At 40.2% G+C, this 18,555-nt stretch overlaps 1 protein-coding gene across 1 annotated transcript in view; it reads right to left on the bottom strand.

The window, feature by feature from the left end:
• Positions 1–18,555, bottom strand: part of SOAT1 (sterol O-acyltransferase 1) — a 71,087-nt gene that overhangs the window by 13,914 nt on the left and 38,618 nt on the right. Inside the window, exons 4-9 of the mRNA XM_064370789.1 lie at positions 8,565–8,716; positions 6,407–6,466; positions 3,383–3,490; positions 1,453–1,735; positions 879–957; positions 241–322 (exon numbers count right to left, since the gene is read on the bottom strand). Of these exons, the coding sequence (XP_064226859.1) occupies positions 241–322; positions 879–957; positions 1,453–1,735; positions 3,383–3,490; positions 6,407–6,466; positions 8,565–8,716 (764 nt within the window). The remainder of the gene's footprint in view (positions 1–240; positions 323–878; positions 958–1,452; positions 1,736–3,382; positions 3,491–6,406; positions 6,467–8,564; positions 8,717–18,555) is intronic.

Here is an 18,555-nt window from a genome sequence, read left to right as displayed (position 1 = left end):
TGGTTTTACACACAGAACATCATTTATGACCATATGAAATACTTTATAATTCTGTCAAGAATTACTATAATCTATTAGACTTCTCTAATCACCATTTAAGGCTTCCCAGACCAGACAAAAAATGAAAACTCATTCTGTATTTTCTATGTCCCTACATGGCCTGGCCCCTGCTTACCTACCCTGCCTCACTCATGCCACACTTCTGGTGCTTACCACATTTCTGCTTCATAGTGCCATTACCTGGGATAGCTGTCACGGTAGATAAGGGTAGGAGCAAACAAGAAGTACAAATACTGGTTGACTGTAGGTATTGGAATAGTGCCTAGAAAAGGAAAACCATGGTTATATCAGAGGTTCTTTGATTTTTCACAGCAAAAATAAAGAGGGGAAAATAAGGAAGCATAGAACAGGGAAGAATACAATAACTGATCAGCTCATGTTCTTTTTTCCTGATCTCCTGAATGCCGTCTTATTCTTGTACTAATTGAATATTACCAATCTCTTTAAACCAAGTCATTCCTGTGACTGAGATAACTTCTAGAGTGTGAAGCAACAATGCGCAAAGAATAGGCAGACACAGGTGTAATGGGGCTATTAACATTCCATAAAAATAATGCAAAGTTACAAAAGATGATCAATTTTTTAAAATTGTAGGTTCAAGGGCAAAGCAGGAATACTCAGGAAACAAGTAGTCCTCAAAATCAATGTGGATCATATGTATTTGAAATCAAACACAATCTCTACATCATATAATGTGACGTCCCAGTAAACAACAAAGGGTGAATATCCAATCAATAATCCTCTAAACTAATGAAATTATACAAAGAAAGAAAAGAAAGGAAAAGAGAGAGAAAGAATGAGAGAAAGAAATTACATACTAGATTTCTCCTTAGCTGAATTTAGTACTCGAGGCACGTTCTCTCTGACAAAGGAGTGGGCCTTCATTACAAAACGAATCTACAAAAGCAAGAGGAAAAAGATGTCTGCTCAAAGAAAGTCTACTGCAAGTGTCCCTTCTATTAGTCAAACACATCACAGCCAGCCAATAAAATCAGAAAATCCTGATGAGTATATAAACAAATTAAAATGAATCATTTATTTAGATGGAAATCGTTACATGACAAAACAATGAATCTGACATTTCAGAAGTGTTTCTAATTACAAAAATATTTTATAATTTAAGTGACTTTTACAAAAAGTATTCAGGAACAAAATCTTAATGCATCAAAAACCGTTCAATGTAATTTACTTCATTTCTCAAAATTCAGAGAACATGGAAGCTAGAATGAAACTTGAGATGATCCTAGTTGAACAATTTTACAGATGACACCAAGAACAATATATGAAAATTTATCCAAGTTAATACAGCTAAAAATAATAGCATCAGTCTGTCATCATCATTATTATTTTAGCTGAGCACAGCATCACTTTGGGTAACACTTAAAATCTTACCTGCTCGAATATAACGATGAACCGGGAAGCTGGTGGTAGTGTGTATGCTAAGACAACATAGGTTGGTCCAAAACCTAGAACTCCAATCTGGAAGACCATGAAAAGAAAGCCATGGAAGAGGGAATGGATCAGGGGATGAGAACTCCTGCTGTAGCCAGTGGCCCAACATTGAAACAGAAAATAGGGAACTGAAAATGTAGACAGGAACATGATCCACCAGGTCCAAACAACAGTAGGAAATCTGCCAAAAGCATAAGACAGGAGACTGAACTCAAGCACCAGCCTGGGGAGAAAAGGTACAAAAAAGAACATTGAGGTGAATTTTTAATACACACTGAGTTCACAGAATTTAAAACATTCTAACACCAAAGTTTCAACGTTAGGAATCGCTGCAACATTAATATGTTGAATTCATGGATTTGTAATAGTTCTGCTAGATAGAGGTCTGCTTCTAACCCTCTGCTTCACAATATATCCCAATATATATCAACAGTATATACTGTTTAGAAACAAGTTTTCTAAAAGCTCTAAGATAAATACAGTCTCAAACAAGATATCTAAGATAACTAGACTTTGAACTTCTGAAAGATTAGATTCTCACATTAATATTTTTAACTCTAAAATATTCTATGTAAAATATTCAAACAGCAATCATTCTTATGTACAAAAGATGATTTTTCAGAATAGGCACAATTTAAAAACCTGTTAATATACTATACCATTATCTCAAAATTTAATTTTCAAAAAAAGTACATAATTCAATCCATGATTATCATACTGTCATTTTTTAAGGTACAATTTGGTTTTTAAATTTTTATTTTGAACCAGATCTTGCTTTGTCACCCAGGCTGGAGTGCAGTGGCACAAATACAGCTCCACTGCAGCCTCAGCCTCCCTGGTTCAAGCAATCCTCCCATCTCAGCCTCCTGAGTAGCTGGAACTACAAGTGTGTGCCACCATTCCTGGCTAATTTTTAAATTTTTTGTAGAGATGTTGCACAGGCTGGTCTCGAACTTCTGAGCTCAAGTGATCCTCCCTCCTCAGCCTCCCAAAGTGCTGAGATTACAGGCATGAGCCATCATGCCTGGCCTACAATTTGACTTTCATATTAAAAAGAAATATCAAATTTTTCAACATTCAATTCCAATAAGCTACTTGTTTTAAGCAACCATCTTAAATAAAGACAATCAAAAGGTTAATAAATCATATGCAGTTATCCTTTCCTATACATGGGGGATTGGTTCCAGGAAAGCATGCAGACCCCAAAACCTACACAAATTCAAGTCCCACAGCTGGCCCCGTAGAACCCACATATATGAAAAATCTGCCATTCTTTTTTTTTTTTTTTTTTTTTTTTGAGACGGAGTGTCGCTCTTGTTACCCAGGCTGGAGTGCAACGGCATGATCTCGGCTCACCGCAACCTCCACCTCCTGGGTTCAGGCAATTCTCCTGCCTCAGCCTCCTGAGTAGCTGGGATTACAGGCGTGAGCCACCGCGCCCGGCGCTGCCATTCTTATACGTGCGTTTTGCATCCTGGAATACTGCAGATCCCATCTGCCTTTGCTTACAGATATAGAACCCATAGATACAGAGTGCTAAACATATTGATTGAAAAAATTCCGCATATAAGTGAACATGCACAGTTCAAACCTGTGTTGTTCATAGGTCAACTGTGTACAAAGTTCTCCCATTTTTACCTAGAAACTACTGATTATGGTCTATTTAAATAAACCATTTTAAAAATAAAAGTAATGAAATTTCTAATTTTCTCGTCAGTTAAACTTTTCAGGGCAGAGGACTATCACCCTCAAATCTGCTGCTTTAGGATTTCCCAAAGCAAATTTAACCAATTTACCCTTTACCAAAATTTAATGAAAAACCCGAACTTCTCATGCATCAACTAGCCAGCAGTCTTTTTTGCTGTCTTACCTTCCTTCATCAATGTAATCTACTACAAGTGTGCTGAGGATAAAGAGAATGAGGAGGGCAATAAACATATGATATATTGTTCTGATGTGGTCCACTTCAAGCAGCTCACTGTAAATGTAGTTCAAACAAAATAAATTAATAATCTATATTTAAATTCAAAACACCATAAAGTCTTTTCTTAAAGCAGTTTAGAAGATGCTTAATCCACTCTTCAAAAACATCTCAAAAAAGAATGGTCTACATTCTTTAAAACCTACCAGAAATGGATGGTTTCTAGGTAAACAAAGGTCATTCACTAATAACAGGAAACACAGAAACTATGTAAAATGCTAAGAATTTTTTTAATCCCGTACATACATTCTACTCTCTAAATTTAATACATATTAAGCACTATTTCCAAAATGTTAAAATTGACATGAATTTTTTTTTTTTCTTTTTGTTTTTTAAAGATGGAGTTTCACCATATTGGTCTGGCTGGTCTCAAACTTCTGACCTCAGGTGATCCACCTGCCTCAGCCTCCCAAAGTGCTGGGATTACAGACGTGAGCCACCACGCCTGGCAAGAGATTTTTTTTTTCCCCTTTCTTTTTTTTTTTTTTTTTTGAGACAGAGTTTCGCTCTTGTTGACCAGGCTGGAGTGCAACGGCACAGTCTTGGCTCACTGCAACCTCCACCTCCCGGGTTCAAGCGATTCTCCTGCCTCAGCCTCCCCAGTAGCTGGGATTACAGGCATGTGCCACATGCCTGGCTAATTCTGCATTTTTTTTTTTTTTTTTTTTTTTAGTAGAGACAGGGTTTCACCATGTTGGTCAGGCTGGTCTCGAACTCCTGACCTCAGGTGATCCACCTGCCTCAGCCTCCCAAAGCACTGGGATTACAGGCGTGAGCCACCGCGCCTGGCCTAATTGACATGAATTTCTATAATGTTGATCATGATGATCATGACCAACTATTACCCTACATATCTATAAAACTCAACCATTTACAAATGGTTTTACCTTCTCCTCATTGACTTTTGTATTTAAGACTGGTCTAATTTTAATTTTCTTTTAGAATATAACAATAATATAGATGACTTTTGAGTCTCACTCTGTCGCCCAGGTTGGAGTGCAGTGGCTCAGTCTCGGTTCACTGCAACCTCTGCCTCCTGGGTTCAAGTAATTCTCCTGCCTCAGCCTCCAAGTAGCTGGGATTACAGGCGCATGCCACCACGCCTGGCTAATTTTTGTATTTTTTGTAGAGTTCACTATCTTGAACTCCTGACCTCTTGATCCACCGGCCTCGTCCTCCCTAAGTGCTGGGATTACAGGCATGAGCCACCAAGTCCGGCCAATAAATATTTTATATCTGATAAAACAAGTTTTTCAACTTATTTTAACTAGTTAAAAAAACAGGTTTTTCAACTTGTTTTAACTTGATAAAAAACAGGTTTTTCAACTTGTTTTAATTTGATAAAAAACAGGTTTTTCAACTTGTTTAATTTGTTTCTGGAATGATAAGGCTAACCTTTTAAATGATTTTGAGTAATCTAATATGCTACTCAGTCTCTGGACTAAGGATCTTCACATTCTAATAAAAACCCATCAGAGCCATAGAAAACTGTTCTATTTCCTTGGTTAAAACTTTTTTTGAGTTAACGTGTAATGTTGCTTATTTTTCATATATAAATTCTATCATTAAAATCCTTTTTTTTTTTTTTGAGGGTCTCGCTCTTGTTACCCAGGCTGGAGTGCAATGGCACGATCTTGGCTCACTGAAACCTCTGCCTCCTGGGTTCAAGTGATTCTCCTGCCTCAGCCTCCTGAGTAGCTGTGATTACAGGCATTCGCCACCACACGCTGCTATTTTTTTAATATTTTTAGTAGAAAGCCTGCATTTTCCCCCAGGTATAAATTTTAAAAGATGAATTCCTTCAAATTATAGTGTGACAGAACACTGAACACTGAACATTACATGCTTAGAAAACCGGCCTTCTTATCTAGGTGAAGTAGTAAACATCAATTTGACTCACGGAAAGTAACTTTTGATAAGCATAAGGTGTCTTTTTAAAGAAAAGTATACTTTTTTTTTTGAGACAGAGTCTTGCTCTGTCACCCAGACTGGAGTACAGCAGCATGATCTCAGCTCACTGTAACCTCCACCTCCCAGGTTCAAGCAATTCTCCTGCTTCAGGCTGCCAAGTAGCTGGAATTACAGGCACCTGCCACCAAGCCCAGCTAATTTTTGTAGGCTCACGCCTGTAAATCCAACACTTTGGGAGGCCGAGGTGGGTGGATCATCTGAGAGTCGAGTTCAAGACCAGCCTGGCCAACATGATGAAACTGTCTCTACTAAGAAAAGCACACTATAGCACACTTAATGTGTCACCAACTCAACCATTTCAGATGATCCATACTAATACAGGTTAAATTTCAGCAGTATTCTATTAAATGAGTGTATGAACAAATTACTCAGAGAGCATTAAAAAAGAAATATTCATCAACTACCCAAAGTGCACCTTTAATTTTATTATTATTATTATTATTAATAGAGATGGGATCTTTCTCTGTTGCTCAGGCTGGAGTGCAGTGGCACAATCTCAGTTCATTGCAATCTCTACCTACCGGGCTCAAGTGATCCTCCTGTCTCAGACTCCTGAATAGCTGGGACTACAGGCATGCACCACCATGCCTGGCTAATTTTTTGTATCTTTTGTAGAGAAAGTCTTGCCATGTTGCCCAAACTGGTCTTGAACTCCTGGACTCACGATCTGCCTGCCTTAGCCTCCCAAAGTGCTGGGATTCCAAGTATGAGTCACGGTGCCAAGCCCAGATAACCATTCTTATTCCTAACTCCTCTTTTGAAACTACATACAGAACCGGAAGATCAGAAAGGAGCAAGAGAGAGCATAGAACAAAAAAACTAATGATTTATACAGATACAAAACAGAACAAACTCATTACATATTCATAGATTAAGCAATGATTCCATCAGAATAGCTTTTTAAAAAAATTAAAACATTTAAAAACAACTAAAAATACTCACTCTAAGAGAGATCGCCTTGCAATAAAAATCTTTCCTTGTTCTGGAGGTGCTCTTAAATCCCTGAGAAGAGAAAAAATTAAAACAAGATGTAAGTACTTCAAGTATTGTAAGAAATCTAATTCCACAAACAAGAGAATATTACCAACAACATCATCTAACATTAATTGACCAATGACCTTTTCACTACTGATTCAAGTACCATGTTACAGATATTATGTATGTTATTTCATTTACTCCCTCCGAACAATGCTGTGAGGTAGGTACAGGCATAACTATTAAGAATGGAAGGGTCGCCACACCCAGCTCCTATGGACTTCGGCAACCACTCTTCCTTCTTGTAGAGATCCCCTGAGGTCATAGGCCTACAAGCACACTCACTCCAGGTCATATATACTGTTATTGAGCTGTCTTATGAAACGGCACTGATGTTTCTGATACCCTTTCTGATATCAAAGGACTTCTAGCAACTCCCAACAGCCTCCTGATCTTAAAGGTTGCTGTGAGTTACTAAAACCCCCCATTTTACATCTTGCATTATCATCTTCTTAGGGCTTTTCGTACTACTACCAGCACTTAACTATTACTAGTCAAAACTATTCTTGAGAACATCACTCTATGCCTCTGAACAGGGGCGTAAAACTGAGAAGAGCATGGAATGGCAAATTGGCACATATTAGCCTTTGATAACCTTCACTCGATTATTCTGGATGAACCAACAATTAGAAAAGTATATACTAATCGCATGGTACTTTATTACAAGTATTATATGGAGTACAACAGAGAGAAACATGGTGATATGATTAAGAGCAAGGACTTGGCCAGGAATGGTGGCTCATACCTGTAATCCCAGCACTTTGGGAGGCCGAGGCAGGTGGATCATGAGGTTAGGAGTTCAAGACCAGCCTGGCCAACATGATGAAACCCTGTCTCTACTAAAGTTACAAAAAATTAGATGGGTGTGGTGGCATGCACCTGTAGTCCCAGCTACTCAGGAGACTGAGGCAGGAGAATCGCTAGAACCTGGGAGGCAGAGGTTGCAGTGAGCTGAGATCGCGCCATTGCACTGCAGCCCAGACAACAGGGTGAGACTCCATCTCAGGAAAAAAAAAAAGAAAAAAGAAAAAGAACAAGGACTCTAGAGCCAGACTCTGGGTTCAAGTCCCTGCTATGTAATAATTCTGGACAACATTTAGTTAAGCACTCTGTGCTTTAGTTTCCTAATCTGTAACATGTGGATAGTTACAGTATCTGTCTCATAGGATCACTGTTTGGTTTAAATGAATTCATCATGTAGAGCACTCAGCAAGTGTTGGCTCTGTTATTTTATCAGTCAGTCTTTTTTTTTTTTTTTTGAGACGGAGTTTCGCTCGTTACCCAGGCTGGAGTGCAATGGCGCTATCTCGGCTCACCGCAACCTCCGCCTCCTGGGTTCAGGCAATTCTCCTGCCTCAGCCTCCTGAGTAGCTGGGATTACAGGCACGCGCCACCATGCCCAGCTAATTTTTTGTATTTTTAGTAGAGACGGGGTTTCACCATGTTGACCAGGATGGTCTCGATCTCTTGACCTTGTGATCCACCCGCCTCGGCCTCCCAAAGTGCTAGGATTACAGGCTTGAGCCACCGCGCCCGGCGTTTTTTTTTTTTTTTTTTCAGACAGGGTCTCTGTTGCCCAGGCTGGAGTGCAGTGGCATGATCTTTGCTCACTGCAACCTCTGCCTCCCAGGTTCAAGCGATTCTCATGCCTCAGCCTCCTGAGTAGCTGGGACTGTGAGTGTGTACAACCACACCCGGCTAATTGTTGCGATTTTTGGTAGAGATGGGGTTTCACCATGTTGGCCAGGCTAATCTTGAACTACTGACCTGAAGTGATCCACCCGCCTCAGCCTCCCAAATTGCTGAAATTACAGGCATGAGCTACTATGCCTCACTTTACTAGTAGTCAGTCTTAAAAGAAGTATGCATGTATGTTATAATTCATACATAAAGACAAAGAAAACCCCACCCTTCAAGTGGTTAAATAACTTTCCGAATGCAACACACAACCAATAAAAAGTGGCACTGGGGTGTGAACTCAAGCATATTTGCTACAGTCCATTTTGACGATTGAACTACAGTGGGTAGATGTTTGCATTAAAAAATAATAATAACACATACTTACTTTGCTCTATGGTTGTTTTTCTCTCCTTCAAGAACAGAAAAGGTTGTGAGAGCACACCCACCATTATCTAATGATGCTGATTTTTCAATGAGATTGGTCACAAAATCATCAAAGTGACTTCCAACTTCCTTCATAAAAAATGGCTTCAATTCCTAGAATTTTAAAACAAAGAAAAACATGGGGAACTAATACATGCTTGTGAGTCACTAACATTTCTCTAAAGGGCTCCCTTAAACAGAGCTGGAACAAAAGAAAGGCATAGTGAGTTCACAGGAATAAAAGCAAAAAAATCAATTCCTGTATCTGACTTGTAGTTTCAGAAACAACTACCTAAAAAGCAACATAGTGATTTATATCCTTTTAAAATGTATAACCCTTGTAAGCATAAAACAAAATACCTCAGCCTCCAAAGTAGCTAGGATCACAGGTATGTGCCACCACTCCCAGCAAATGTTTTTTATTTTTTGTAAAGACAGAGTCTTCCTATGTTGCCCAGGCTGAACTCTAGGACTCAAGCAATCCTCCTGCCTCAGCTTCCCAAAATGTTCGGATTACAGGCATGAGCCACTGTAATTACCATGATTCTAAGTTCTCTTTTTTCTAATGCAATCCCTTCACCCAAGTACCCACCATTTATATTTCAGACCATTTCTTCCTCATATCTGCATTTATACAATGTTTGTTCCTACCTCCATAGCCAGATATTTAACCATAAAACATGCATATGTATATATAGTGTAAACATGCATATTCATGATAGTGACCGGAGCCAGACAAATTCCTAGGCAGACAGGGGTAGGTCTCCACTGAAACCTGACCTTCAAACCAAAGACAAATTAAAGCCTGAAAACTGGACTTCCAGTTCCAAGTAAAGTCCATGACTGGAGTGAGAACTTCTATTCCTATTTGCCCATTCTTTCCTGATTGGTTATTTCTGAAAAATGCTTTCTGACTAGTTGAATATTGTCTTTTCCAAGGCTACCCACAGCCCGTATCTCCCACTTTCTGATCCCATAAAAACTCCAGGTTCAGTCACACACTGGGACCACCTGCTTCTGGGTCCCCTCTCCTCCGAGAGCCATTCCATGGCTCAACAAAACTCTTTTCTGCCATGCTCACTCTCCAACTGCCCACATAATCTCATTCTTCTTGCACGTGGGACAAGAACTCAGGACCCCAGAACAGCAAGTATGAAGGGAACTGTAACATGAACAAGTTGCCACCCTTCTGAGGCCCTGACCTCAGGACTCCCCAACCCAGAGCTGTAACACACTGTAACACCCTCTTTGGAGTTCTGTGGTTGCTAGTGTCTCCAAGTTTTTTGGGTATCACCACATTCCCCTCATCCAGATGCCAGCACTCAAGGTGGAAACCATTTGCAGTACACCTGGTGCAGCTGCAGCCTCAAACGGAGCTGGCGCCTGGAGCCACCCACCCCACCTCAGCAGCCAGCGCACCTGGCTTGCCCTTGATGGGTGTGAGATCCAGGCCAGTAGCATAAGCTGAGCACAGCCTGCCAGACCAAGTGGGCAGGGCAAGTCCAGCCGCCAGCTTGGAGCCAAGTGAAGCCTGGGCAGGAGTGCTGCCTGCTGCACAAATTTCCAGCTGGCAAAGTGGCACCCCAAGATATCCTGTGTCATACACACATACATTATTTTCATAAAACTGTTGTATGTGTGTGTATGTATATGATTTATCTTATGAAAATGTGTGTGTATGATTGTTATACATTCTGGTCTCACATGCTCTTTAGGTCTTAAAGCTTCAAATCCTAGTTTTTGAAAAGTAGGAGGCGAAACAAGATTTCTTCAGATTATAGTAGGTCACCTACTGTGGAAGTCCAAATTATAAATTTGGGTAATTTTTACTTGTAAGACTTACTATAAAGGACAACAGAGTATTATTTACTAATTCTTCAAGAAAAAAATGCTTGCTTTCTTTGACTAAATCATTTAAGCCCAACTTAAGAGATCTGAAATAGCATTTTTCTAGGTTCTGTTATTCCAAAAAGCTTGACCAAGTCCTTTAAAAGTAAAGCTGAAAAATATCAACGTATGTAATGGGACTATATGAAGGCTTTTCAAACGGTTCTGTTTCCTACACTTCCCAAATGCTTTTTGGGTCCTGAGCAGTGAGAATACACTAAGGTCCTAGCTCTCAAAGAACAGGTGATGGAGTTGGAAAATATAAAAATAGGGCCGGCCATGGTAGCTCACACCTGTAATTCCAGCACTGTGGGAGGCCAAGGCAGGTGGATCGCCTGAGCTCAGGAGTTTACGACCAGCCTGGACAACAAGGTGAAACCCCATCTCTACTAAAATATAAAAAATTAGCCAGGTGTGGTGGTGGGTTCCTGTAGTCCCAGCTACTCAGGAGGCTGAGGCAGGGGAATCCCTTGAACCCGGGAGGTGGAGGCTGCAGTGAGCCGAGATCGTGCCACTGCACTCCAGCCTGGGCAACAGAGTGAGACTCCATCTCAAAAAAAAAAAAAAAAAAAAGGAAGAAAGAAAGAAAGAAAAAAAATGGAAACGTGGAGGCAGAGTTTAAGTCAGGGAAAACCTCAAAAATAAGAGGACATTTGGGAAGATCTGAAGAAGGTAAGAGGTTAAGTTAGTGGACATCTGTGGGAAACGTACCAGGAAGAAGGAAGCATGAGTGTAAAAAGTCCCTGAGGCAGGAACACCCTCGGCATGTTCAAGAAATAGCTAGGAAGGAGAACATCATAGTTGAAGCAAAAAAGTGGTAAGAGGTCAGAAAAGAATGGGGAGAGGGGCAGGGAGTGGAGTAAACCATACAATTACCCATACTCACATCTCAGCCATTAATTTTACTCTAAATTAAAAGAGAAGCCTAGAATCTTGAGATGTCGCAAAGGGAGTCAAGCCATTTCTTTTAGTTAGGATTCCTCATACGCTGGTACCAGTCCCCTTCCCAACTAAGTATTAGGTTACACAGGCTAGAAGCATGAATGTAATGAATGAATATTATACAAATGTCAGTAAAGCTGCTAAAGACAGGTACTAATCCATCGAATGTCTACTGAAAAAGAGTAGTGAACTTCTCATGACACAGGCTCTTATGCCTTACTCATTACTCACAGAGGAGCCTTCGGCATACTGTAGCTCCACCTTACCTGCGGTTACACTTTCACAGTTTTAGCTAACTTCAGTACAGTATAGTAAGATACTTAGAGAGAGACCACACTCACATTAACTTTCACTGCAGTATACCGGTATTCTTGTTCTACTTCCCTTACTGTGCCTCTGTAAGTTAAACTGTGTCAGAGGTATGTGTGTAGAGGAGAAACATAGCATATACAGGGTTTGGTAGTGTCCACGGCTTCAGGCATCCACTGGAGGTCTTGGAACATATCTCCCAAAGACAAGGGGAGATTACTGTACATTCAACTCCCAACTTACACTCCTATGAGTAGAAATCCCACAGCAACCTCCTTACCTCATTCTATATTGTACCTTTTTCTTTCCCCCTTCACCTATTTGCTTCCTCTTCTTCCCAGACTCCAGAACTTCTACCTTTTCTTCAGTCTACAAGTAAGGGTGCTCCTTTTGTTTGAGTCGGGAGGGGCAGGAGGAAAGGATTCAAGGGTATCCCTTGTTATCCCAACCTACTATCCAATCTCAGGACCAAATAGATATGAGTAACAGGAGTACTTCCATTACTCAGCGCCTAAGGTGGGGAACAAGATACATACAGCCCTGATCTTACTGAGCTTACTATCCACGAGGAAAGCGATTAAGTAAGTTATGAATGGTGCAACAAATGCCATAAAGTAATGTAGAGTGACAGGAGAACAAAGAGAAAGTAAAAGAGTAGAAATCCCAGGCATCTCAATTGTGTGACAGCCACTATAACGTGGTGGTAGGTTTCCAGTGTTGTAAATTTCTTTCACACTTTCCCTCATCTACGACCCCAACCTCTGACACCTCAGATGATACAGAATATTGCTTAGAAGGTAACTATTTTTTTTTTTTTTTTTTTTGAGATGGAGTCTCGCTCTTGTTACCCAGGCTGGAGTGCAATGGCGCGATCTCGGCTCACCGCAACCTCCACCTCCTGGGTTCAGGCAATTCTCCTGCCTCAGCCTCCTGAGTAGCTGGGATTACAGGCACGCGCCACCGTGCCCAGCTAATTTTTTTGTATTAGTAGAGACGGGGTTTCACCATGTTGACCAGGATGGTCTCGATCTCTTGACCTCGTGATCCACCCGCCTCGGCCTCCCAAAGTGCTGGGATTACAGGCTTGAGCCACCGCGCCCGGCCAACTATTTTAATATTATCAATTCATGTCTTTTTTTTTTTTGAAGTAACATTCATATGTGAATAGTTTAGGAATCCATATGTGAGACAAAATAAAAGCAAAAAAGCCATATTTACTCATTTCTGCTTACCAACACAATTTCACAAAATTCTTGACTCTATGATGATACACAGCTTTCCAAACACTTTAAAGACAAAATAAAACACACACTACCCCCACAGGTCTTGCCTAAGTTACCATATTCCTTATAGATAACCCAATCCTTGCCTGTTCCTACAAATAAAATGACAGTGATTATACTTCTATAATCTATAATCAAATATATTCTTACAGCCAAATCTTAATGTACCAAATGTAATGTAATATAATTTTACACATATGAAACCCCACCACCTATACATAAACAGTAGACTAAAATACAGTGCCAGAACAGTCTAATGAAACCTCTCGATAAGACTACTCCTAGGCTGCAGGCCCTGTCTACAGTTCTCAATAAGACTTCTAAATACAACTAACATTAATTCTTAAAAAGCTTGATTTTCTTTAGTTGACAATCATGGTGACTATGAAGGGACTTAAGAATAGGCTGCCCAGGGTCGTCTGGAGCACTGCAGGGAACTGGAGCCTTATTATAGCATAGGCCCTTTGAGCCCCTCTGGCTCCACCATGGTTGCAGACGACTGGGTGAGCTTCTGACCTCCCACTTGGTTGACAGTCCTGAATATTATTCAGTTAGTTGCTTTCACCACTTGACAGAAAAGTGAGTTCTTCCTTGAAACTTTTATTTTACCTTTTTAAAATAAAAACAGGGTCTAATTATGTTGGCCAGGCTGGTTTTGAACTCCTGGCCTCAAGTGATCTGCCCACCTCAGCCTCCCAAAGTGCTGGGATGACAAGCATGAGCCACCGTGCCCAGCCAAGACTTTTTGTTTTTTTAAAAAAGGGAATATCCTAGTTAAAAGATACTAGGGAAAAACAGATATGTAAGGCTGCCTGATTAGCTAGGTTGTACAGGTGTTTTCCCTTTCAGTTGGACTCTATAAACAAAGTTCAGCAGGACAGAAACTATTACACATGGATAAGAGTCTGGAACTGTGTCAGTTCTGAAGACAAGGGACAAGTGCTCCTTCCAGCCAGATTCTGATTTGACATCTCCAAGTGACCAGAGGTCTCGTAATAAAAGTGTCAGTGATACAATCCTCATGACATCACCCAGTGCTCCAAATCCTCATGGTTACTTTGGGCAATTAGAGGGAAAAACTGAGACACCTAAGACAAAGCAACAGCCATTCAAACACTCAAAGCGGCACATGTGACCTTTAGATTCCCACTAGAATTCCTGCTTTGCTAACCTCTCACAGTAAGAAATACATCATCCAAAACTAAAACCGTAACCAGGGCACTGGACGGCCAACTTAAACTGAATTTCCTTGTCAATCAAAAACTTTCACCAAATTTTAGCCGTAACTATTCTAAATTTGTCATCACAATTATCTAAATTCTTCTCTGAAATATATAATCCAAAATTATTTTTAAAACTAGTATACATAAAAAAATACATTAAAAATTACAAACATCTATTACAATTTCATCGAATTATCAGTTTTCAATTGATAGCTTACTTTAATACTATTAAATATATACTACTATATATAATAGCTTTATAATAGTCCTATTAACATATTATAGATAACACGTCTGGGCCCAGTGGCTCACACCTATAATCCCAGCACTTTGGGAGGTCAAGGCGGGGCAGATCACCTGAGATCAGGAGTTTGGGACCAGCCTGGCCAACATGAAGAAACCCTCACTTTCGTGAGCAGTTATGTGCAAAATCAAGATGAATGACACCTAGCTTGCTAAGTTGTTATACGAACTAAACACAAAGCAAAACAAAAAACCTGCAAACACACAGCACAGTGCCTGACACAGTTATCACTTGAGAGGTATTTGTTTATTCCCATCCCCCCTGAGTCTGCGCTAACCATGAGGAACAATGAAACAATGTACAACAAAAATTGTAATTTAAGCAAATCCTATCATTTCATGCTTTTATTGTTAAAAGGTCACTAAACCTACCACATTCCTTTACATGGCATTATAATTACATGCCTCATGTTCATTCTTAATGCCCTTCTTCTCTTTCTCTGAGGAATTAAAGTTGATAGAAGGTGCTGCCACCAGGCACAAGGAAGAACTCTGCACTGTGGATGCTTAAGTCTCCTGAATCTCCTCCTTTCACAGAACCTAGCAGTGATGACAATGAAGTGACTGCTTACTATTGTTACTCTCTTTGTAAGAGGGAATATTAAGAAATATAGTACAAGAAACAGTCCACTTCTGCCTTCTGAATTCTATCACATGAATTAGAACTCAGTATATGATCACAAATAAATCTGAATAATGCCTGGTATCAATAACCTGACAATGATGTTGAGGTTATGGGCTTTCTAATTTGCTTATCTTTTCAATCTCATATCCACTGATACTAATTTCATGCAGCCAGTGGACTCTGACAGCCCTAGCACCATGACGGAGGGACGGATGGAGAAAAGGTAGAAAGGGAGAAGGGGAAGAAGGGAGGAGGCAGTTAACTAGAAACAAGAAAAGGTGCTTATTTAGGTAATCTGGTAAGCAGAAACACTATATTTTAGAGCTTAAGGAAATCTTTTACATTAAATAAAGAGCTGAATTAGATAACCTCTAAGATTCCAAAAATAGAAAACAACCATGATGCAAAGACCCTAAGGATGGAATACATAGTTAAAGGAACAAACGATAATGATCAGAGATAAGACTGAAAAAGCAAGTAGGGACTAGATCACAGACCTTTAAGCTATTGTAAGAATTTATTTTGGCGGGGCGTGGTGGCTCATGCCTGTAATCCCAACACTTTGGGAGGCCGAGGTGGGCGGACTGCCTGAGCTTAGGAGTTTGAGACCAGCCTGGGCAACATGGTAAAACTCCGTCTCTACTAAAATACAAAAAATTAGTCAGCGTGGCGGCCCGCATCTGTAGTCCCACCTACTGGGGAGGCTGAGGCAGGAGAATCGCTTGAACCCGGGAGGTGGAAGTCGCAGTGAGCGGAGATGGCGCCACTGCACTCCAGCCTGGGCGACAGAGTGAGACTCCATCTCAAAAAAAAAAAAAAAAAGAATTTATTTTATCCTAAAGACATCTGGAAGCCAATGACATTTTAAGTACAAGATTTATAAACATATTCAGATTTGCATTTTAGAAAGATAATTCTTCTATCTAAAAAGGCTTCCAGGAAGAGATTACTTTGGACTGAGTATTAAAATGAAAAAAGGTCAGGGTCATTTATGGGTAAATAACTCCTTCAAAAGTACAGAGACATAAAAAAATCTTAAAGTATGCTGAAAGAAAAAAACAGTAAACCAATCAGTAAATACTATTTTCAGTGTCTCAAAAAAATTTAGGTCCCTTGATCACAATTTCTTCGAAAATGATTTTAAAGAATATTATACTCTAACTCCACAAGGTCATATTGCTAGCCTATAAATTACTTCTTTCTCTGATTTGCTGCCTGTCTTTGCACAGAGAATCTTTCAACCTCATGGTGGCATGGTACCAGAAACCTGACCTTTCTGAGCAAAACAAGTAACACAATGGAACAGGTAATACAGTGCTTAGGACTTACACTAAATTGACTGCTGAGAAAGGTCTCCCGATAATTCACTCTAAAGTTCTTTCTATTCTCTCTTACTGTATCTCTTTCTTTTCCTTCATTGCACTTAATTTGAAATTCTATATATTACTGCTTTTTGGCATCTCACTGTCTGCCCCCTCAACAGATTTTAAACACCATATCTTTTTGTTAACTGATAACTAATTTTGTATTTTTAGTAGAGACAGGGTTTCACAATGTTGCCCAAAAAGATCTCAAACTCCTGGCCTAAAATGATTCTGCCTGCCTTGGCCTCTCAAAGTACTGGGATTACAGGCATGACCCACTGTGCCCGGCCAAATAACATTTTTAAGGTATCTAACTCAGTCATTGTTCCTCTTGCTCATGCATTTTATATACAGTGTTCTCAGTTAGCATGAGAACAGAAAACGCAACTTCTTTAAAATCCCAGCACTTAATGTATCTTATCAGGTACTACCTGATAGACAAAGAAACCAAGTAGGCATTCATTAAACTGAACTGCTAAACATTCAAGGGCACAGGACAGGTACCTGTCTACCTTTCCTAAGTGATGAAATCATAAAGCATAATAAACTGACTTTCCCAAAATTCTTCAAAATAGACTCGAGATTTATACACTTTATAGTACTAGAATCCCTGATTTCTATCTGGGCACATAACTGCTTAGAATAAACAAATTTCCCAGTGTCTCTTTCCACCTAGGTAGCCAATGAGATACAGGTGGAAACGGTTTCTCAAAGTCCCCAGAAAATTTCCTTAACAGACAGCATACCTGTTCCTTACCCCACTCCTTTCCTTCCCTCAATTCTGCTGCTTGGAACTCAGAGGAAACAACTAGAGCCGTTTGGACAATGAGGAGGACCACAGCCTATGAATGAGTAACCGCCTTTGCAAAGACTATGGCAGTGAGAGATGTCTAGCGTGTCTGACTCCATCGTGCTTCTAGCCTCACAAGCTGGCCATCCTTGCTCATTCCTGAGCAAGGCTCACTCAGGAATGAGCTTGACTGAGGCTAGAAGCCAATCCAACTCTGGAAGAAATTCACAGTTCAACTTTGATGTAAGAATGATAATAGTCCCTCCCCCAAACTGACCCCCTTCCTTGTTGGGAACAGAAACCATCTAAGTATTTTCTGAGCAGAAAATACTTAGACTTGTCTCTCCAGCAGTCCGCCAGTAAATCAATAGATAAGTACTATCCAGAAACTTTTTTTTTTTTTTTGAGATGAAGTCTTGCTCTGTCACCCAGGCTGGAGTGCAGTGACATAATCTCGGCTCACTGCAACCTCCACCTGCCAGGTTCAAGTGATTCTCCTGCTTCCAGAGTACCTGGGACCACAGGTGTGCACCACCAGACCCAGCTTATTTTTTCCTACTTTTAGTAGAAACAGGGTTTCACCATGTTGGTTAGGCTGGTCTAAAACTCATATGATCTGCCCACCTCAGCCTCCCAAAGTGTTGGGATTACAGCTGTGAGCCACTGCACCTGGACCAAAAACTTTTTTAGAAGGCGTTACTTGAATGACTGACAAAACATGGAGAGAAACTCTTATTTGCAGACATGACACTGGAATCTTTTTTATTTTTTTTGAGATGGAGTTTCACTCTTGTCTCCCAGCCTGGTGTGTAATGGCGTGATCTCGGCTCACAGCAATCTCCGCCTCCTGGGTTCAACCGATTCTCCTGCCTCACCCTCCCCAGTAGCTAGTATTACAGGCACATGTCATTAAATCCGGCTAATTTTTGTATCTTGAGTCTTACTCATTATAGTTTGATCATTTAAAGGCTGGACAACAGCATAAGGTACTGATTTGAAAAACAATATTTGAAATGTTATATAAGTAGCAAACAGAATGTTATAACAATTTTTTTTAGACAAGGTCTGACTCTATCAGCTCACTGCAACCTCCACCTCCTGGGCTCAAATGGTCCTCCCACCTCAGCCTCCCAAGCAGCAGGACTACAGGCACACACAGCTATGCTCAGCTAATTTTTGTATTTCTTGTAGAGATGGGGTTTTGCCATGTTGTCCAGGCTGGTCTCG

This window comes from Aotus nancymaae, unplaced genomic scaffold (assembly GCF_030222135.1).
Source record: "Aotus nancymaae isolate 86718 unplaced genomic scaffold, 86718_ANA_hifiasm-v0.15.2.pri h1tg000108l, whole genome shotgun sequence".
Classification (NCBI taxonomy): Eukaryota; Metazoa; Chordata; class Mammalia; order Primates; family Aotidae; genus Aotus; species Aotus nancymaae.
The sequence above is the reverse complement of the archived record's forward strand: the minus strand, read 5'-3'. Positions and strand labels throughout refer to the sequence as shown.